The 21,659-nt window shown below is 33.8% G+C and overlaps 5 protein-coding genes across 8 annotated transcripts in view; 2 read left to right on the top strand and 3 right to left on the bottom strand.

Annotated features, from left to right (window-relative positions):
• The window catches only part of LOC105631418 (midasin-like protein), a 36,171-nt gene extending 34,008 nt beyond the window's left edge, over positions 1-2,163 (bottom strand). The window contains exons 1-3 of the mRNA XM_020678285.3: positions 1,939-2,163; positions 1,425-1,721; positions 746-1,059 (exon numbers count right to left, since the gene is read on the bottom strand). Coding sequence (XP_020533944.1) covers positions 746-1,059; positions 1,425-1,529 — 419 coding nt within the window. The 5' untranslated portion in view covers positions 1,530-1,721; positions 1,939-2,163. The remainder of the gene's footprint in view (positions 1-745; positions 1,060-1,424; positions 1,722-1,938) is intronic.
• Positions 2,164-3,705: 1,542 nt separating this feature from the next.
• LOC105631419 (threonine synthase, chloroplastic) lies at positions 3,706-5,564 on the top strand. The gene has a single exon (XM_012213529.4). It carries the CDS (start codon positions 3,810-3,812, stop codon positions 5,364-5,366), a length of 1,557 nt encoding a protein of 518 aa, XP_012068919.1. The 5' UTR covers positions 3,706-3,809; the 3' UTR covers positions 5,367-5,564.
• A 1,099-nt stretch (positions 5,565-6,663) lies between these two features.
• On the bottom strand, positions 6,664-8,754 carry LOC105631420 (hydroxyproline-rich glycoprotein family protein). The gene has a single exon (XM_012213530.4). It carries the CDS (start codon positions 8,529-8,531, stop codon positions 6,834-6,836), a length of 1,698 nt encoding a protein of 565 aa, XP_012068920.1. The 5' UTR covers positions 8,532-8,754; the 3' UTR covers positions 6,664-6,833.
• A 1,850-nt stretch (positions 8,755-10,604) lies between these two features.
• Positions 10,605-14,599, bottom strand: LOC105631421 (Ribosomal protein L18ae family). Of its 3 annotated transcripts, none has more exons than XM_012213531.4 (5): positions 14,404-14,599; positions 13,175-13,240; positions 11,745-11,871; positions 11,511-11,628; positions 10,605-10,903 (listed from the first exon to the last, which is right to left on the bottom strand). In XM_012213531.4, exons 2-5 carry the CDS (start codon positions 13,191-13,193, stop codon positions 10,850-10,852), a joined length of 318 nt encoding a protein of 105 aa, XP_012068921.1. In that variant the 5' UTR covers positions 13,194-13,240; positions 14,404-14,599; the 3' UTR covers positions 10,605-10,849. The 3 variants fall into 3 exon arrangements, with proteins under 3 accessions (XP_012068921.1, XP_020534052.1, XP_020534053.1); XM_020678393.2 differs by lacking the exon at positions 14,404-14,599 and adding an exon at positions 14,209-14,369; XM_020678394.3 differs by lacking the exon at positions 14,404-14,599 and adding an exon at positions 13,539-13,657.
• Positions 14,600-15,559: 960 nt separating this feature from the next.
• Positions 15,560-20,505, top strand: LOC105631423 (DNA binding / DNA-directed RNA polymerase). 2 transcript variants are annotated; one of them, XM_037641571.2, is made up of 5 exons: positions 15,560-15,717; positions 15,969-16,498; positions 17,413-17,559; positions 18,798-19,112; positions 19,842-20,505. In XM_037641571.2, the coding sequence occupies exons 2-5, from the start codon at positions 15,977-15,979 to the stop codon at positions 20,256-20,258; spliced, it is 1,401 nt and encodes a 466-aa protein (XP_037497499.1). In that variant the 5' UTR covers positions 15,560-15,717; positions 15,969-15,976; the 3' UTR covers positions 20,259-20,505. The 2 variants fall into 2 exon arrangements, with proteins under 2 accessions (XP_037497499.1, XP_012068924.1); XM_012213534.4 differs by having other exon boundaries at positions 15,562-15,717; positions 15,987-16,498.
• The last annotated feature ends 1,154 nt before the right edge of the window (positions 20,506-21,659 follow it).

The following is a 21,659-nucleotide window of genomic DNA, read 5'->3' as shown; positions in this document are numbered from 1 at the left end:
GTAACTAATATTACCATGTTGGAAACATATCATACCTGCAGCTCTTTGAGTTAAATGTAATTTTTTTTTTTTTTCTTTCAAAATGAGGTCTCATTCCACACAGCAGACAGACAGACAGAAACTAGTAAGAATTTGAAAGATACAAAATGAATATAGTCCACATTCAGGAGAAGGTAGAATCTAGACCATAAGGGAGAAATGATAACAAAATATCAGACTGGCATCTAACAATTTAACCTTTAACTTGCCCATGACATGCGCACATAGGGAGACATATATATGTAAAAAACACACAAAAGCGCATGCATGTGTCTGCATATATACAAGAAAATAACACACACACACACACACACATGAGAAAATAAGTTTTATCAAGTACAACAGTAAGTGAAAACTTGGACTATACGGTATTCTATATTCTCCTAAACTAACTGCCACTAGAGCAAAGCATAAGGTTTACAGCAAAAATGTAGGATATAAGTACATAGAGCCTCAATTTTATACAACCCAGCACTCAGGAGAAAATTGAGAGATTGAGAAATATTGAAAAACACTCACTAACCCAGAAATAATGACAAGTACTCACTAACCCAGCAACTATTGATTATAGCACGAACATATTGGAACTGGACTAGTTCCATTGCATTTATTTTCACTCATACCATGATCCCTTTTTTCAACAAATTAACTCAAGCATAATGCAGGAAAAAACAAGGACAGTAATGGGTAAGTATCAATTTCTTACCCCAATAAGGAATTATCCAAATCAAGGGCACGGCAAAAAGCTAAGCAAGCGAGCTCGTGAAGAATCAAACCCCTCCCACTTCGATCATAAAAATCAATAACATAAGCAATTTCTCCTTTAACAAACTCTCTTGGATCCACTGTTGTGTCATCCTGGTTGGAACTTAGATTACACTTGCCAAGCAAAGACACAGTTTCATCTATGATCTTTCTAGCCAGTGGTCTGAAACACCCAACCAAGGGTATCGTATAATTTGGGTTCAAAAATAGTTCTGCCACCAAATTTATGACTTCTTCCTCTGTCGTCATGTGTCCCTGCACAAACCATAATCATGGAAGAATGTCTGAACAAAAAAGCATAAAGAACAAGTTTGACATCATAATTTCCAATAACACTTAAATAAAACATCATAAATTCCAATTATTTCAACCAAAAGATATAAAACAGAAATGATTGATACCATTGTGTATGTTGAAAATCAATTTTGGGTTTGAATTTCGTTAAAATTAAGTAGCAAAACAGAAAAATCAATTATTGCAAAAAGAGCCTGGTAAGACTTCCATAGAAACCAAAACAACAATTTACACCTGTAAAATGGACAATGCTTTCCCCTATCATTATTAGCCACAAGTCTTTTAGCAAACAAACAAAGAATATGAAATATTAACTAAATAGTTACCTTCTTTTCAAGGTCATTGAGCTTCTGAATTTTTCTAAGCTCTGGGCAACGAGAAAGGAACCTCTTGAATGCAGATTCAACACTGAAACTTCCATCCATTGCCATCTGAGAACAAAAACTTAAATATTTCTATATATCTATATACTAACAAATTATGTGTCAAAAATAATACTAAAAAAATGTTTGTTATATTTTATAATAAGAAATGTGTGTTTTGAAGCACAGGTAATTATAACTCCAACGCCATAAACAAAAGGATATACAATCCTGTATCAGTTCGCTTTTAGCTTGGCAAACCTGCGGACCGGTCGTTAACAAAAAAAAAAAAAAAAAACTGTAATCAATAATAGTAATATAAACTCAAAAAAAAAAAAAATGAATGCATAGTAAAAATGACCAGTATTTTAGAAAAAAAAAAAAAAACGGTAGTCTCAAAGGAGAAAAATAGATATAAATGATCATTCGATTTAAAATTTTCTTTTTTTCTGTGAACAACAAAGAAGAAAGAGCGCACCTTATATTGGTTGAATGGGCAAAAGGAAGCTCAATTTCAATTTCGTGAGAAAGAACAACGTCGATAACTTTTAATTAGCTGCTTGGTAGCTTTTTCAGACTTGAGGTTACCAAATTAGGGTCCCAATTTCTGTTTTTGTCCTTCCTCTCTCTGTGTCACCCTCTGTATCTCTGCTATGCTTTCTGCTGCTCCTTACGTTTAGGGTTTATTAGGGGGTTTAGAATCAGTTGCCGCCTACTGCTGGCGGATTATTTATATGTACTTCTTTTTTCTTTGCCGTTCTCTTGGAATACCAACTTATGATGCGACTTGTCGTATGAAGCATTCTATATATGTTTTTTTTGAAAAATTACATTTCAGTCTCTGTATTTTATGAAATACAACTAATTCCATCATATTTTTTTTAAAATATATTAAGTTATGCTTATATTTTACTTTTTTTATACTATTAGGTCTCTCTGTCTAATTTTTGCATCTTTTCTATTAAGTGAACTATAAAACAAAGGTCAAATGAGATATACTAAAATATTATATAAGAAAAATTATAATGCAGTTTCTATGGTTCGAAAAATATAACTAATTTATTTCTATAATTTTAAAAATAAAAGGAATATTTTCATCATTTCACAAGTTATTTAATAAGAAAGATGTAAAAATTTGACTGAAAAACTTTATAGCATGATAAAAGCAAAATATAAAAATAAATTAATATATTTCTTAAAATGCGTGAATAAATTAGTTGCATTAATAAACTACAAGGATCGTATTATGGTTTTTATTTTTTAATATTAAATAATGGTATTGATGAAAAATAAAATGCAATTACTAGATCATACTATCATTGTAATGTTGAATGATAAATAGAGTCAAAAGTCATTTGAATTAACGAAAGTTTAATTTATTTTTTTTTTTCAAGTTTCACATTAATTAGTTTAATGAAAACCTAGAGAAATTTTATTTACAAAATTTATATTCTCTTTTTTTTTTTGAAAGGAACAAAATTTATATGCTTGTTTTTTATATAAATGGACCTTAATGAAATAATATATATTTTTAATTATATAAATTAATCATAATTCCATCAAATTCGACTAAAAATACTAGGATTTGTAAATTATAATTTATCAAAAAATACAAAAACAACTTATGCCAATCAATTTCAAGTATAAATCGATAAAATTGCATAATTATAATAAATTCCACAATTAATTAAAAATTAACGGAGTTCATATACAAATTGAACTCATTCTACCATATTATAAAACAAAATATTTATCTGCATTTTAAATTAATAAGTAATAGTTATTTCAAAGGACCCTTAATATATTTAATGTTTATATAACTAATAAAATCTATAACAAGTTTAAGGTGAAATTTTAATTAACAATTTTAGTTTTAACAATTATATATATACACACACACTATAAATAATACTTATATTTAAATCATTTATTACTCTCAAGTCTAGATGCAAAAATATTTTAAATATTGTTTTATTTCTAATTGATATTTATAAATAATAGTCAAAACATTAATAAATATTAGTATATTAAATATGATTAATAATTATACTAATCAAATTTGCCTTTAAAAAAAATTATACTAATCAAATTTATTTGTTAGAATATCACAATTTCGCAATTTACAAATATTTGATTTGATGAAGAAGAAAAAAAGCTACTATGCCACTTGTCATCACCTCAACCCAGTAGCATTAAAACAACAAATTACCGTCAGTTCACACATCTCCTTAAACCCTTTCATTTTCCATTGATTGAACTCTAAGAAGTCCAAACACAGGAGATCTAGGCCAAGTACTCTCTGTTCAGTCTCCACTTCTCACCAACCAACCTTTCTCTTCCTTCTCTTCAATGGCTGCCTCTTCACTTCTCCAATCTCCCCACTTTAGCCCTTACTTCAACTCCAAACCCAAAACCAGACGCACTCATTTTTATGTTAAAGCCTCGTCAGCTTCCGATCCCTCTAACATTACAATCACCTCAACCTCCGGTGCCAGAGGTTGCAACATACGCGACGAGGCTCGCCGCCACAATCTAACAAACCCACAACCCGATCACAACTTCTCCGCTAAATATGTCCCGTTTAACGGGGGACCCTCTTGCACGGAATCCTACTCTCTCGATGAGATCGTTTACCGGTCTCAGTCCGGTGGCCTCCTCGATGTCCAACATGACATTTCCGCTCTCAAGGCCTTCTCTGGTTCCTACTGGCGAAACCTTTTCGATTCTCGGATCGGGAAAACCACCTGGCCTTATGGATCCGGAGTTTGGTCGAAAAAGGAATGGGTTTTACCGCAAATATCAAGTGATGATATTGTTAGCGCTTTTGAAGGGAACTCAAATTTATTCTGGGCGGAGAGATATGGAAAGCAGTTTTTGGATATGAATGACTTGTGGGTCAAACATTGTGGGATTAGTCATACTGGTAGTTTCAAAGATTTAGGAATGACAGTGTTGGTGAGCCAAGTTAATAGATTGAGGAAAATGAACAAACCATTAGTTGGAGTTGGCTGTGCTTCCACTGGTGATACCTCTGCTGCTCTTTCTGCTTACTGTGCTGCTGCTGGTATTCCCTCTATTGTTTTTCTACCAGCTAATAAGATTTCCATGGCACAATTAGTGCAGCCTATTGCTAATGGGGCTTTTGTTTTGAGTGTTGATACTGATTTTGATGGTTGCATGCAGTTAATAAGAGAGATTACTGCTGAGTTGCCAATTTATTTAGCAAATTCATTGAATAGTTTGAGATTAGAAGGGCAAAAAACTGCTGCAATTGAGATTTTGCAGCAGTTTGATTGGGAAGTGCCTGATTGGGTTATTGTTCCCGGTGGTAATTTGGGGAATATATATGCTTTTTATAAAGGTTTTTATATGTGTAAAGAGTTGGGGCTTGTTGATAGGATTCCTAGGCTAGTTTGTGCACAAGCTGCAAATGCTAATCCACTTTATTTACATTACAAGTCAGGATGGAAAGACTTCAAATCTATCAAAGCAAATAATACATTTGCATCTGCTATTCAGATTGGTGATCCTGTTTCTATTGATAGAGCTGTTTATGCATTGAAAAATTCAAATGGGATCGTGGAGGAGGCTACTGAGGAGGAGCTAATGGATGCAATGGCCCAAGCTGATTCTACTGGTATGTTTATATGTCCTCATACAGGGGTGGCATTGACAGCATTGATTAAGCTGAGGAATAGTGGGGTTATAAAACCTACAGATAGGACAGTGGTAGTGAGTACTGCTCATGGATTAAAGTTTACCCAGAGTAAGATCGAATATCACTCAAGCGAAATCAAGGACATGGCTTGTAGGTTTGCTAATCCGCCTGTGAGTGTCAAGGCTGATTTTGGGTCAGTTATGGATGTTTTGAAGAAGTATTTGCTGAGCAAAGAATCAAAGTATTAGGTTGATCAATGGGCATTTTAAGTCATTGGTGTTATCATTTGGTATTGAATGTTTCTTGATGGGATTTTCACTTTCTGTTATTCTGTAGCTTTTAGAAGATGGAAACTACATTTTTGGTAAAGTAGCCAATTTTAGAGGAGGTTTTCACTCCTCATCATTTGGATTAATGAAATATTTGCTCGAAGCAGCATTTATTTACTTTATGTATTCTTAAGTTTGTTTTTTGCTTTAGGCTGGCAGCTTGCTGGGTAATGAATGCCGGTAGTTCAAATAATTGTTATTAATGAATCATACTAACAGCATGTTTGTTAGAACTCAATATTGAACCAATCCCTAACTAGAACTAGAAGAAGCAGTTTCTAACTTCATAACTACATTAAGCACTAGAAGAAATCGCTTTGTTATTTTTTAAAAGTAACGATAGAGTTATGCTAAATAGGACTTCTGTAATTCTTCAGAGGGAAACTAAACTAGAATCAAATACTAATTGATGCAATAGAACCCATTAAAAGGAGAAAGAAATATACTATTCCTTCATTGCATCTACTAGCAGAACCTGATAAATGCAGAGATGGAACTGACTGCGAGTCATTTCTACCAACAATGTCTATAAAAGGTCCTTAGGAGCTGAGGCACCAAACTATCCAATGGTGTCTAAGGATGCTCTGCCTCTCAAGTTCTTCGCCGTAATGACACGGACGAGAGGACGTAGTGCAGAGGCGGAATTGCTTGTCAAACGATTGTCTCTCTTAAGGAAATGAAGAAATTTTTGTAAGTCATGGGAATCCGGCCATTGCTATGAATTTGAAGCAAAGGTTAGAGAAAGTAAGAATCAGGGCATGATGGATGCAAAGCATAAAGCAAGAAACTTCCCTTCAAGAACTAATCAAACAACTGCTCTGTTAACCATGAAGAATCTAATCATAAAAATTGAAAACGACAGACGTTAAATATATAGCACGACTCAGTTTGTCTCCACGTATAAATCCAATCCATTACTTCCCCATTAAGAAGTAATTGTCACATAGCACAACCCAACAAATAAATTATCTTCCAATACCTACTCTCAAGCGCATATCTTGCCCAACTTGCGTTCAAAAAGTCCAAACCAACAAAAAGTCTAGTTGTCATTTTTCCATCTACAACTATAAATATCTTAATCACAGCTTGTAAAGCAAAAACATAACTTAAACCTCTCCACTCCATTATCACCTAACCACCAAAAGAATAAAAATAAATGCACTATAATAAGTTAATAACTACATCAACAGAGATTATTACCTAAAAACAAAAGCTATTATCAAAAGAAAGAAACTTGTTTAAATTTTCTGTAAAAGCTCTCTGTATCATTTCCTATATATCTATAATTGAACTTCATAATGTATTGTATCATATCAACTCAAACAAATCAACAAATCCTCACTCAAAAACCAAAAAATTAAAAATTAAAATTAAAAAAGAAAAAATCTATCTTGGGTCTTCTCTTTCAACAGTATCAGGACTTGGGCCAAGATTTGACCTTCCCTTCACAGAATTATTCTTCTCCAGCTTCAATCCAGCTCTGAATCTGGCAATGAAGTTTTCAGCTTTTGTGTTCACATCAGGACTAGGCCAAAACAATGGCACTGCTGAATCACCGTCCTGTCTTGGCATTGGACTTGATTCATTTTCTGATGGGTCTTCACTATCCAATTCCGGTGACCCACTACGCGAACTATTAAAACTTGCCACTCTAACATAGTCACCATCCCTCACAAACTTCCATGACCGCATTTTAAAAGGCGGCGGCGGTGGAGGAGGTGGTATTGGAATCAAAGGTGATGCATTGCCATTTTCCACATTTTCTTCTACTCTCTTGAAATTATATGTCGTCTTAACTGTTCTGGGTGGTTGATGGGCCGTGACTGCCCCTACTTGAGCGGTGGTTCTTGATGCCAGAGATTCCACTGATGATGCCGCATTCTGAGATATGGCTTTTGAAACTTTGGTAGCGCGAGAAGATGAATAAGTAACTGGAGGAGGTGGTGGTGGAGGTGGTGGTGGTGGAGCTGAATGTGTTTTCTTGGATTTGCCTTTCTTGGAAGAGAAAAGATTTTGGAAGAAATGTGGTGGCGGTGGCGGTGGAGGTGGTGGTATGAAAGATGGAGTTGAAGGTTGAGAGTCAAATAAGCTCCCAAGATTTTCAACACTTTTTTGCCTCTGCTTCCTTAATTTCTTTCTTCTTAATGAAGTCAAGAAATCTTTACCTCTCTTTTTCTCATTCTTGCTGAAATTTGGTGGCGGTGGAGGCGGAGCCGGCGGAGGAGAAGGGGGTGGCGCATGAAATTTCTTCTCTTCCAAATCTCTCTCTTCTTCTTTTCTCTTTTCATGTTCAAGATCTTGATATGTTCTCTTCACCTTTCTTCTCCTTACAGACTTAGGTGGTTGAAGCTGAGGCGACAGTGGTGGAGCCGGCGGCGATGGTCGTGGAGGAGGAGGGGGAGATGGAGGTGGTGACGATGGCATATAAACAACTTCCTTCACGATACCCACATCTTCTTTTTCCTCTTTTTCAGTTTCTTGTTTTTCTTGCTGTTGCTGTGGGCGATCCTCTTCTTGTAGTTGAGCATCTGATGAAAATCTGTAACTGTTCTTAAGGTGGGTATCATCGTAAAAACGCCACCTTTCATCGGCGGTAGTCCATAAGGATTCTTGCCGGAGATCTGGGTATGAACTAAAACTTCTCAATCGGCTCAAATTATTATAGGCCGTCCGATCTTGATACTGATCATGATCATACCATCTATGTACAGGAGTTGACGGATACGATCTTTGCTGCTGCTGCTGCTGTACATTTGATAGGCTTCGATAACTTGGACTTTCATTATTGCTACCATTGTTGCTGTTTCTACTAAGAAATGCACACAAAATAGCAAACAGGACTAAAACAAGATTAAGTGAATCCCAACTTTTCTTAATTGACTGTGGCTTAAAAATCTGGGAAGTGAAAGAAACAACAGAAGGGACGATAATAAAAACAAAAACAAAAGCTATGACAAGTAAAACAACAAGAAGTACACCAGAATTTAGAAAGATATAGGTGGCTTGGCTGCGGAGACGGCGGAGGCCGCGGTGGCTGTCTTTGGTTTGTAGCCAAAAAGGTGGCGTGTTTTCCTCTTCTTCCATTATTTGAGGGTTATGGTTTTCCTTTTGAGATAGAGAGAAAGATGAGAGAGTAGTGCTTTTGGAAGACACTTTTAGGTAATGCTTTGTTTGATGGCTTTTTTGAGTTGCTTGCTTTGGTGAGGATCTGCTTTTGTATGCTTTGCTTGCATAAATTAAGCAGAAGATGTGTAATATTTAATGATTCTTTATACACAAATGTGGGCTATCTTTAATTTGATTATCAATTAATTATAATATATATATATATATATATATATATATATATATAGAAAATACTGGCGAATTACTAGTGTCACATGTTGCCTGTCACTAGAGGAATGACAGCCAAAATATGGTTCACGCACTAAGTATATGCTGGCAGCTGTATACAATTTACAAGGAAATTAGAATTAGTACGTGCATGTCAAGACTCGAAGACTCACGTATGGTGTTTTTTTTTTTTTTTTTTTTTTTCTTTTATAGATAAAAGATAAAATTTTTTCATATTTTATAAGATAAATTTTAAAAATATTTTAAAATAGTGGGCGTGGCAGCCACCGCTAGTCGTGCCATTAAGATGTTAGATACTCCGTTTCTAAGAAATTCAGGAGTTTAAAAACTAAACACAACAAATTTATTTTCTTTCACAGAAAGTTAAACTTTCCCCCTTACCAAACAAGTAACCCTACACAAGATTTGTAGGCGAGTTAAAGTATTTAGCGTGGCCGCTACCCTTCATGGAAGAAATTGCTTATCAGATTAGTTTAATTGTGATTGAATTTTCATACTCTGCAATAGTAATATAATACATAGAAACAGAAGATCTTTCAATAATTAATTTTTATTAATGAATTTTATTTTTTATTTTATTGATAAAAATTTGAATTATGATGTCAGATCAATGAATTACTAGAAATTGGGCTTCAAAATCATTCAAGGTTCTCATGATTGCATTTTGTCCTTTTAATATTTCCACGACACAAACATGTATTCCTTAAAAAACGTTTTTTTTTTAAATAGTATTATTTTAAATGAAAAAAAATGAGAGAATTGGTAATAAAATTTATTTAAAAATATATATAAAAAAGAGAATAATGTTAGATCTCCATTTTTTTTTTTTCAAAGAAATGAAAAAGCGCGTAGTATAATTAATTACCGCCGAATTTAGTCAAAGTCAAAAAAATGCGGGTGTGATCAAATATTAGGTAAGCTCAAAACTTTGGAGTGACGTCGTTTACTTTACAGCATTATAAGTTAAAAGAATGACAAGCACAAGTGGTTATTAACTTTTCTATAATTTTAGAACCGAACGCGTCTTCGTTTGATAGTTTTTTAAATAATATTTATATTTATTATTTATTAATGGGGAGACAAAGAAGAAACCGTTTCTTGCTTTTGTGGCAAGAATCCAAAGTGTTGCGCCGTTTCGTGATGGATTGTATAAATTCTCTGTTTTTTCATCCATTATTCATTTCCAGAGCATAATTGTTATAAGTTTCCTTTGTTTTCAAACAATAACTTGCTTGAAAAAAAATTTTAATTTTTTTTATGTTTCAGAAATTAAAATAAAATCGGTTAATAGAAATTTTTTTTTTCGGAAGGAAAAATTACACCACTTTAAAGGAAAATTTTAAATATTTTTCTGTTTAAAGGAAAATTACACGACTAAGTAGTATTTTCTACGAGTTTATTATAGCTGCAACTTTCAAAAAAATTTCACTAAAGAAATTATAAATTAATTTTCTTTTTTTTTTTTTAATGGAAAATGAGCAAATATATTAAGAAATATCATTGAACACAGCTTGTAAAATATTGTCAAGAGGGATAAGATCCATGCCTTTAGACTAGACATAGAGACTGGCAACTCTATTCAGTGATCCTCTGACGAAACAAACAGAACAACCTATAAGTTCTTTAAGAATAGAAGAACAGACAACAACAATTTGATCAAATTATCCATTAATTTTTATTTTCTTGTGAAGAAAATATGCTATATATGTTGCTATCCTGATAAAATAGCATCATACAACAGTTAATCTAATTATTTTTTTTCTTCCAGAATTTTGACCGTAAAGGACCATTTGCTAGACTTGATTCGCTATACAATAACTTAAATATTTCCATTAAATGGACATTCAACAGTAGTATTTCCGCTGAAAGTTCTACATACTTTATGTACAACACTGAAGAGGGGTTTAGTAATGCTCACATATTAAGAACTACAGTACCTCTGTTGCTCTCCTTCCATAACTAAAGGATTAAAGTCTTAATTACATGGAATCAGTTTCATGTTTTCTGACACGGGTCGGCTGTTACAGAGATGATTTTGGTGGCAAGGACTATAACAAAAATACAAGCAGAATGATCACCACAGCTACTGTGCATATTGAAGCCTGCAACAGTTAGTTAACATCTCAAATCAATGGAACAGAATAAAACATGGATATAAAGGATAAATATTCTTCACTAATCACTATTTATCAACATAAATAACTTCCTCAAATTTTTATCGACTTAAATTACAACAAGGTTTAGGCATAGTTCTATTTAATGTTTGATCTCTAAGCAAGTACTTCTCCAGAACATAGCATTTGAGCGAGTAATTGCAAAAATTGTAACCTGTATTTGAAATTATGTTTTAAGTATATGATATCAACAATAAACGAATACCAATTTCTTCCGGCTCGCACATTACAAACTAGCCTGAAGTTCAGCTTAAAGTTTCAAAGATAGTTGAAGCAAACCCAGTTTAATTCAGCCTAGAGAATGTTTCAAATTTCCCCAAAATTAGTTTTCAGGTGATCATGATATATTGGCGTAGATAAAATTTCAAAATGATCTATGTTATCCAAATGATCTTAAGATTTTTATTATTACTGTTTTCACATAAAACTAATGCTGACATGAACAATGAGTTAGAAAAGAAAAAGCAATAGCATGAGAATTCTCATATGGCTGTTCTGACTAAATGGGAAAAAAACATTAATCATTAACACTCACAGCTATTGCACAGGCAGCTAGCCCTGATCGTTCCCTTGGATCCTTATGATAGTACTTTCCAATGTAAAGAATTGAAGCAAAATACCACATCAATGGGCATGCAAATCCAAGTAAGAGACTGAGAAAGCACATCAATCAGTAAGACAAAAAAAAAAAAAAAAAAAGAAAAACACATGGCGTGTGTGTTTTTTGGGGGGTGGGGGGGAGAGGGAGATCAAGTGCAGAAAAACTCACGAAAACCATCCAATTCCACAGCCACAGCAAGGAAGGGGTTTGTCGAACATTCCCAATTGGGGTTCCTCTTCATCCCTAATCTGAACATATTTCCCTTGTATGTCGTCCACAACATCAGTTGAGGGCCCTGTGTTCACCAAACACATCAAGCAACCTTGTCAGCTAAATTTGCTGAAAGAGGGATCTAGGACCCCTAAAGTTTTTGTAATAACAAGAAGTAACAAGTATCTAGAGTCCCATTCACCAACTGCAAAAGTTATTAATTTAGACCAGTTAAAGAGACATTCCCAACACAAGTATGAGCCTAATGTTAGTTCTGAAGCAAAACTAAAATTTTGTAGTTCTCACCATGGTCAAGTGAGATTTAGGTTAATAAATTATGTGGGAAGATGATTGAACAGAAGCCAATTATAAAATATCTCAGAAATATGATGTGAATTCTCATCACCAATTAATGCTTACTGATAACTATGACATACAACTGATAGACATCAACTAAACCTTACAATAGACCTTCACGGTACACTCCCTCATTGTTAGAGATTCCTCGTCTGTCTAATGTTCCGGAACGGCTAGGTTTAAAGATTAACAAAACTAATGCATACACATTATGCCTTAATTTGGCTCTTAGCAAAGCAAACTAGTGGTGAAAGTATCAACTCCCAAACAAATTCCCAAAGCAAAAATGATATCTTCAGACTCTACATGCAATACAACTGAGTTACTGAACTTTTTTACATCGGAGGAAAGCACAACAAGAATAAGTTTATTGGAGTTACTTATTTTGTAGAATTTCTCCTCTGCTGATCAGGATATCTGGGTTGGCCCAGTTAAGAAGAATAAAGAAATTCAACATATCAATGTCTTTCCACCACAAAGATTAGATTGCTTTTCATTATGATTGTCTACTTACTAGGTTTGCTGAACTGAAAGTTTACCTGTAAATGATTGATATCAACTGAGCAAGCAGCTTCGTGTTAGATGCTATATTAGTATAGACAAAGAGAAAATGCAAAGCTATCTTTTAAGAAGAATCTCAATATGCACAAAATAAGAGTGCATATGCCTCTAAAAGTAACACAAGAAAAAAGAACTCAGCACTTTAGAATTTCGCAGAAGATAAAACTTAGAACTCACTACTTGAACTCCACATTATAGTGAAATATAAAAATCTCATTTCTAGAATTCTGCTCAGCAGAAAACAAGGAATTCAGGATCCCTAATCCACAGCATAGGAACGTTGAGTATGACCAAACATTATATATACACTAATCCATACAGCGTCAGGCCAATCAGTGTGTATGCTACTGCAAGACTGTCTGAAAGCCTAATAGATATGCTAGTTTTTCCCCATAACAAAACTTTGGGCAACGCCCTAACATTTTGTATATTGCAAAGTGAAGAAGATGATTGATACAGAACTGAAGTACCTTGATCCATTCGTCCCATTAATTAGTAAGCCTCTGTGCTCAATTCCCACTCAGCCTCTCACAAAGCTGCAAGATGAAATACACTAGGTAATGAGATATATCAAAAAATTTATGGCATCAACACAATAAATCCTCTATTATGAAAATTGCATAGATAATTGACTTAATCAGGTAGACTTGCACTTCTAATCAAGACTCCAAGCAAAATATCATGTATGAAACAGAATAAATTTCGTCATCTATGAAAGTGAGTTTACTGCTATATCAAGCTCTTGCTGAAAAGATACAAGAAAACACTCAACAAAGTAAAGGAGTGAGGAAGGATTTTAAAATGACTAAAACAAATGATATCACAATGCATCACCATCATTTAACAGTTGCAAAATGAATTTCAACAAAGTGGTTACTAATAATCAGCTTCAACTCCCTCAAAGTATACCAAAAGATGAAAGAACAAAAATGAATTCAATAGGGTTTTAGCAAAAAGAAAGAAATGTTTCTTATATAAATAAAATGCAAATAAGCTGAGTAAGAAGATAAACTTGAGAATAAATCCAAGTATCAAATCAAAAACCCCCAACATCAATGAATACGACATTCCACGTTACTTAGAAATGAAGGATACCCCCATCTAATAAATGTTTATTAATATTCTACTAACCAAGAATTCCAATGAAACTCAGAAAAGAATTTGTAACAGAACACATTGAGGACGCAAATAGTTACAGCAAATGATTGCACAGATAGACACAAAAATCAACCCGTGAAACATAGTCTTTTATTTTTGCAAAAATCAGACAGCACAATTTCTTCCTATGATAATTCAGAAACCCTCTTCAAATATTTCCTCTCAAAAGAGTTCATACCCGCCAAGATTTCTCAAGGATGAAACAATTTCAATATGCAACAGTACAAACATAACTAAAATTAATTAATTCAAAAAAGAAACTGTGAAAAATGAAAAACCCCATATTCTAGCAATAGATTCCCTCAAACTATGAAAAAGAATTCTACTCGTAAAGGCGAAAGTTTACATTAGCATCAATTCAGCACACACAAGTAAGTAAAACGCGCCCCAAACAACCAGCTGCAGTGCAAAAATCGAAAATTTTTTATACTGACTGCCCTAAACACAAGTGAGCTATATACTTTAGTAAGGAATCAGAAATCCCTCAAAATCAACAAGAGATTCACCATGCAAGAACTAAAAAGGGGTAAAGATAGCTTACAGTGGTGATAAATTAGTGAAATTCGCAGAAAAAGAATGCTGACGATGAAGAAAAGAAGCAGGTTTTATCAGTTCTCCAAAGGACTGTCTTTACTTGTCCAAGAAAGGGCGTTTCGCGTTTCGATTACGTGTTTCTCCAATCTCCATTAATGTAAATGTCATGACCTCAACAAGAATGAAGACGAAACAAACCAATACCCATTTTTTACTGTTTTATTTAATGGTGAGCGTTGAAAAAAAGAAAAAGGTATTTCTCTAAAAAAAAAAAATAATAATAATAAATAAAAAAACTGGTAGTTTTTTGCTTTTTTTTTTTTTTTCTTTTTTCCCCCCCCTTTATTTAGAAAATAAGACAGCAGAATGCAGAAGTTTTCGCAGTTCATAAATCTTTTTAAATGGTTTGTAATTTGTTTTATGCAACCCAATTCAAAACTTTAAAATCCACAAAATAAAAAATGATTCTTGTTATATGGAATTATAAAATAAAATAAACTTTAAATGCAAAATTAACTTTTATTCATAATAGTGTTTTTTTCTATAAGGAAAAGAAGAATTTCAAACAGAATTCATACTTAAATATGGTCATGTTATACTTGTGGGAATATATACAAATCCTCTTAAATCATCCTCACTAGTGATATCTGAAAAGTAAGTGCTTGATCATATAAAATTTTAAAATGAAATTAGTTATATATCTTCAAAAGTATAAGAGTTCTCCCATGAAAACTATATAAAAAAATTATTAATCAGTATTTGTAATAGGGTTTTATTTATTTAACTTGATTTTTAAAATAAAACAAAATAATTTATTAGATAATTTTTATTTTCTGCTTAAATTTTTATTTTAGCATTTTGAGAGTTTGTTTTCATTAATATATATATATATATATTTTTTTTTTCTTTGTGAGAGATTTTAAGATATCAAAATTTGTAGACAATCTAAATTACTAAATCCTAGGAAAATAGCATCTCCCCTTGTTTCCTAAAATAAAAAATAAAAAAAAAGAATAAGAAAAAGAAAAAAAGAAAAAAACTCCCCTTGTACAGACTTTATGGGTTGGCCCATCTTGAAACATAAACCACAACAACAAGCCCATCCAAATAATTTGATCTGCCCCGACATATCGGTTCAAGTAGAACCGTTTACAAAATCGGTTATTATCCAAAACCCTTAACATTTTAGGGTTTTGACTTTCAGCTTCACTGATTACCTCTCTCTGAAGAATTCCCCCGTTTACAAAATAGCATCTGTTTGGTTGCCGGGAAAGCGAAGGGCGAAAAAAAAAGAAGAAGAAAACCTTCCGAAAAAAAAAAGGTAATTTTGCACTTACATTTTTTCCAGTTCAATTGTGTGGTTATTTTACAGAAGAAAAATTCTTATTGTTGGCTCGATATGTGTAGAATCAAATCAGACCGAAAGCGGAAGTAATTTTGATTTGTTTTTATAATTGAACTTGATAGCGAGAGAGGAAATGATTTCTGGGTTTATGTTTGTTTAATTACAATGTTTGATTTTTAATCAATACGATTGAATCGAATTGGTTTATTATGATTGCTGAAAAGTAGGAAACTCTATGTCGTCAGTTTCTGAGTCGAAGATGGCTGACATTGACGATATTAGTCAAGAATCATCACAAACAGTAACTAAGAAATCAAAAAAGAAAAGAAAGAGAGAGACAGAGAAAAGCACTGACCAGCCACCATCCACCAGTGCTGAACTTACTGAACAACAATCTGTGGATGTGAAAGTGGAAGCCATCTATGACCGTGCTGACAGGAGTGCCCCTATAGTGGGCTATTTCCCTTCTGGTTATAAGCCACAAAAGAATGAAGAGAACCTATCACCACAGCAATCAACTGTTAGGTTTTATAGGAGCACTCGTGCCAAGATGGAGAAAAGCTCCAGTGAAAAGGATGAGAAAAGGAGAACTTCAGAGAGGCTGGAACTGGTTGTGAGTCCTCATTGGTCCAATGTGGACTTTGTGGGTAAGAGTTATAAAGGTGAGGCTATGGCTGCTCAGTTGTGCACTTATGCGCTTGGGGTATTTGATAAGATGACTCAGACGTTGAAGATTGTGCCAATTGCTGGAAATAAGGTAGTATAAGGTATTTCTATTGAAGTTGAATTTGATTATTTAATTATTTTATTGTCTGCTGGATGACGAGGATGCATAGGAGGAAAATAGAAGACATTACGATCAACTGTGAATGTTTTGTATTTCATTGTGTTTTTGTGTTTGGTAAAGTATGGCTTTCTTTGGGTGCTTTTCTACATGATGTTGATTTATTTTCTAAGGAAAGTGCTCATTGAATTTTATTTGATGTGATATTTGTTATCTGGTGTTTGATCATGGTGAAAAAGATGGGCGATTGAAAGGAAAGAAAGTATGAATTTAAATTCCCTCCTTTTTTTTGGCTTGATCCCAACATGCATTTGATTATGTGGTAAATTATTTTGTTGTTGCTTGCCAAAAAAGTGAAGGATATTGAAGGAAGAAATTGTCATTGAATTAAGTTCATTGATGCATCTGTTTAATATACTGAGTTTTGTAATTGAAATGTAAAGATCTTAATCTATCTGGCAAATTTGCTAATTCAGTGTTTGTTTGGGGACAACAAAGTTTCAAAATTTTTACTTATAACTGTTTCTAAAAATGATTTTTGTATGATGGGGCTCAAGAAGTATAAGGTCAGTATGTTGAAGCAATAAGTCACCAATTTCTGGCTACTTGAAACCCTGATTGCTGGTTGACAGCATTGCTAACCTAATATTCGTTTTGTAAGACAAAAATTTCTGGAAGACAAAGATTGCTTTGTAAATGGAAAAGTTCATAGGTTCTGCATCATATTTACTGTTAACTTATATACACTAGTCCACAATGATACAACTAATTTCATATTTAATGATCTGAGCTCTCCCATAGTAGTTACACTTGGGAGAGGTATTTAGTCCAAAAGTGCACGTATTTGATATAAATAGACTGTAATGTGGGTTTGCTTGTGACTGCAGATATTTAGATTGGAACCAAAAGTTCGAGGGTTAGATACTGCTGACGAGGAACCTTCAGTTTTGGAAAATGAGCCTTCTGGAGAAAACAGGACAGATAAAAGGAGGGAACTTGCTGTACTTTATGGAACAAAGAGATCTATAGCAGGGGTATGCTTACTTTTTTTTTAGTTGTGAAATATTAGATTTTTGTTCGACTGCATCCTCCTTAAGTGCATTTCATTGATTTTAATTGGGTAGATGCTAATAGGTTTTATAGTCTTAAGCTGCCTGGAGTGGAGGAAAATGATTGTTATGGTCAAGTTTAAATGGTTAAGGATTAAGGCTTAATTATTTTTTGTAGATTACTTGTAACTAATAAGAAATACAAATATTGCTAATTTTTTTCTAATTATATTGTTGCCTAGACATGGAAGAAGGTATTATTTAGCATGGTACATATAACTTTTATGCACTATTGAAGTAATGGAATAATGATGCTTTTGTTAAAAGGCTGTTAGGTGGGGGAAAAACAGAAAGTATATTCTAATTGATCCTGAGCATTTATTCTGCAAGTTATGTCTTTACTTCTTTTCCAATGGAAGGGCTAAAAGAATTTTCTGTCATTGGTGAACTCGTTTCCTTTGTTTGATAGTTTCTTGCTGAAGAGTGTTGATAATTTTTTGTGGTACATATTGGAAAAAACAGTTAAATGGTATGCTGGTAACGAACACTGTGTGTCCAAACATGTGCATACAATATATAGTGATGGATTTGATAGCGCATTTTGTACCGCCTTTTCCATCCCCTAAAGCCTCAGCACAAATTGATTAAAATTAAAAGCAGCATTCTGTTTGTTATAATCTATTTAAGATTGCTGGTTTAAAGAAAAGTATATGCATTGGTGTAATGCATTTAACATTAATACTACCAGCCCATCCTTGTAGCTAATAATAAATAGGTAATTGCCACATTAATTGGCTTCCCATGGATACATGCATCATCACATAGAATTTCATATCCTTGTAGCTGAGCCCAACTATTTTGGGAGGCTTGTTTGTTGTTGTTGTAGTTCTTGCTATTCATGATGGTATAGGATTAGGTCCTTTATCGCTTGAACCCTATTTTATATTGGGAATTTTCATTTTACTCTAAGCTCCCTTCTCTGGTTCGTCTTGTAACAAAAATGGTGTCTGCAGCTCCTAAGTCAATTTGTCACTAATAAGTCAATTCTGAATTTTTTTTCTTCTCAAGAGCACTTCAATAAAAAGATAGTTTCTGATGGAGTGAAATGATGGTGCATGTTTTTGGCATCCAAGTCTAAATGGCTGACAATTTGTGTTTCAGTTTGGTCGAATCATTCTTTGGGGGAATTGGTGGCTAAGGCTGAATTCTTTATTATGTTGCAGGATAAAAAATTGCAGGCTCTAAGGCAGGGAGATAATCCCGAATCGCAAGAGGATTTGGGGAATAAAATTGATAATATTGTGGTAAACAAGGAGGCTCTTGCAAGTACCAGTGCCCAGGTTGCTCGAAATATTCCACCTTATAACTCTTCTGCCACCACACCTCAGGAGGCCTATCCATTGAATGGGATTATTCTGGCAGGAGAGTGGGATTTCCTTGAAGATGTTTATGAGATTTTGAAAACTGGGGCAGGCGTATCAAGCAATGCTTACCCAACTTTTGTTCGCAATAGAATACATAAATTACAGGAAATTCAGGTAAAAGTGTAAGTAGTGATGTTTTTGCCAATATTTGAATGGAATTTCACTTTGAATGTTTATTGTCTTAGTCTGAATTTTGAAATGAATGAGATGATAGATGAAAGAGTCTATAATATTGAGTTAGAACTAAGCAGTTTTTGCAACCTTCAGAATGGATTCTGTCAGAATTTTGGGAACTTTTTTTTATCAGCGTGTAACCTTTGGTCATGGATGTCTTTGGAATGGGTTCTGTCAGAATTCTGGGGACTTTTTATCAGCTTCTAGCCTTTGCTTATAGCTTCTTATCAAAACATTTACATCGATCACATGTTGCATACAGAGATTCTTTCTTAGCAACTTTTGAAAATTTGAACTTTAAATTCGAGCTGGAATTTATCCCTGCTGAAAGCTCCATGCTTAGGTCCCCAATGTCTTGGCATTGTAGCTAATTAGTTGTAAATTTTATCCTCCTTGATCGATGGCTGCATTGAAGTTTATTTTGTACAAGAACTTCTCTGTGCAATGTGCATACTCTAGCTCAGTATTTCAAGTGTGCCTGGAGGGGAAATAGCTTTGTTGTCTCTCTTTGAATCCAGGACGCCTTTGGTATGTTTTATAAAATGGTCCTGTTATCAATTGCAGTTTTATTGAATATTCCCATTAAGGAATCGGTTCCCTTTTCATTTTTGGTATTTTGTTTAGTGGAAATGGAATAGCTTTTTATTTTTATAATGCTTCTACTTTTAGGATGAAGTTGAGAAGAAGACACTCTCTCGCATTTTCTCTTACATTACTCACCTTATAAAGTTTAAAGATATGCATTCTCTGGATGGTGCTGCTTCTGCAAAGAATCACAGATTTCCGAGCATTCTTCGGCAGAAATTTATGAATATGTTTACTCCAGGATCAAGGACGCTGCCAATAGAGAAAATTGATCTTCTCATTAGTTATGTTCTAGTGCTCACTCTATATGTTGATGACTTCCGGAGTAATCCCACAGATATTGCCAAGGATCTAAGAATGAGTCCTGTTGACTTAAGAGTGCATTTTGAAAATTTGGGTTGCAAGGGTGTAAATGAAAACAAGTCGTTTGTGGCAACCCTTCCAGTACCTCTGAAATTCCAAACAGTGAAACGGGGGCGGGGGCGGCCAAGAAAAAGGTAGTGAGCGGATTAGAAGATGGGAAAATTTTCATTCTTTGATTCGGCGATTGTTCAACAGCAAGTAGTTCCACAGCCTTGGAAGCTTGCAATAGGATAAAAAGAATCCTGAGATAAATGACTTTTTTAAGTTTTGTGGATTCAGGAAAAACTTCAGATTCATGTATAATATTTTGCTGTGCAACTAACATGGTGCTTGTGGATTATAACTATTCTTGATTTAAATATATGATTATGCATTTTGGCAGGTAGTCATGGGGAAGTATCTTTGATTCAATTCTCATCAGTTCTGTTGAAGTATCTTGATTTCTCATTTGACCACCGGTGGGTGTTAAACGTAAAAATATTTCTGGAAACGTGTGTTTGTAGGCATTTGAACGTATATTCCATGAAGTTGAATTGTTTTTGTTGTTTGATAATCAGGAAAATTAATTTACTGTTTGCAAAATATTAGCCAGGTATGTTTTTGGAACATTCAAAAGGCATCGTACTACTTGTTTAATTAAATATAAAACGACAGTTGTTTTAAAGTTGTCTTCTTAGAGGACAAGATTAAGTTAATTGAAATTTGATTGATTAAACAAGTTAACGCAAGAACCACAAAAAGGCATTGAGATTTATACGAACCTAATGATGAACAACTCTCTATGGATCCATGACAGTACTTGACCAGCCATAATTTCTATTGCAATGGAATTCAATTTGACCTTTAGTTGTTGATAGATATTTATATTGGAACCAAAAGTTCAAGTTTCAGATGCTGCTGCTAAAGGTCAGGGATTTTGGAAAATGCTGCTAGATATTTATATTGAAAATACATGTATGTGGAGAGACTATGTTGTAAGGAAACAGAAATGAAAACACATGGAAATGCGAAATGATACGGGGAAAAAGACATTTTAAATATAATTTCCACAGTGAAATGGTATTTTATACGAGGAAACAGAAACGTGTCCGAAATGCGGGAACGCTCATAGTTAGAAGTTTCGTACACTATAGTACAGAGAGATGATGCTTACTCCCCATTATGGAACACAGAATTCTTTAGAAAAGGTAGTCTCTTCCAATTAGTTGTTGAAGTCTAAATTGTGATTCAATTGCTTCTGGCCTCCTTTGTTACCATTTCTTCTCATTCCCTTTCAGATAATGTCAACTGTCAGGTGCCCTTGTATGAGTTTTTCTTTCTTGCTATCATTATGGCCTTTGTGATTTCCTTTGGGAAGATGACAATATTTAACTTCTGTACTGGACCATTGTTAGTAATGACTAATGAGACATATAAGCATTATTGTCTTAAAACTGGGGCCAAGGCAGGTAATAAGATACCGTGTAATAAGTGCAAGCACGACAGGATCTTTTGCTAACATCGTTAATACAGTGTCACTTTTCAGAAGGAAAAAAAAAA

Source organism: Jatropha curcas, chromosome 1 (genome assembly GCF_041381405.1).
Source record: "Jatropha curcas cultivar XTBG-Jc1 chromosome 1, XTBG_Jcur_1.0, whole genome shotgun sequence".
Lineage (NCBI taxonomy): Eukaryota > Viridiplantae > Streptophyta > Magnoliopsida > Malpighiales > Euphorbiaceae > Jatropha > Jatropha curcas.
This window is presented reverse-complemented; position numbering and strand designations above follow the sequence as displayed.

Excerpts from the sequence above, each read along its gene's own strand:
- LOC105631419 (XM_012213529.4), top strand. The coding sequence starts at position 3,810 with ATGGCTGCCTCTTCACTTCTCCAATCTCCCCACTTTAGCCCTTACTTC.
- LOC105631420 (XM_012213530.4), bottom strand. The coding sequence starts at position 8,531 with ATGGAAGAAGAGGAAAACACGCCACCTTTTTGGCTACAAACCAAAGAC.
- LOC105631421 (XM_012213531.4), bottom strand. Across the intron at positions 11,629-11,744 it reads TGTGGAATTGGATGGTTTTC|TCTCTTACTTGGATTTGCAT; the intron begins GTGAGTTTTTCT and ends GTGCTTTCTCAG. Across the intron at positions 10,904-11,510 it reads TAGCTGCCTGTGCAATAGCT|GCTTCAATATGCACAGTAGC; the intron begins GTGAGTGTTAAT and ends TAACTGTTGCAG.
- LOC105631423 (XM_037641571.2), top strand. The coding sequence starts at position 15,977 with ATGTCGTCAGTTTCTGAGTCGAAGATGGCTGACATTGACGATATTAGT. Across the intron at positions 16,499-17,412 it reads TGCCAATTGCTGGAAATAAG|ATATTTAGATTGGAACCAAA; the intron begins GTAGTATAAGGT and ends TTGTGACTGCAG. Across the intron at positions 17,560-18,797 it reads CAAAGAGATCTATAGCAGGG|GATAAAAAATTGCAGGCTCT; the intron begins GTATGCTTACTT and ends ATTATGTTGCAG.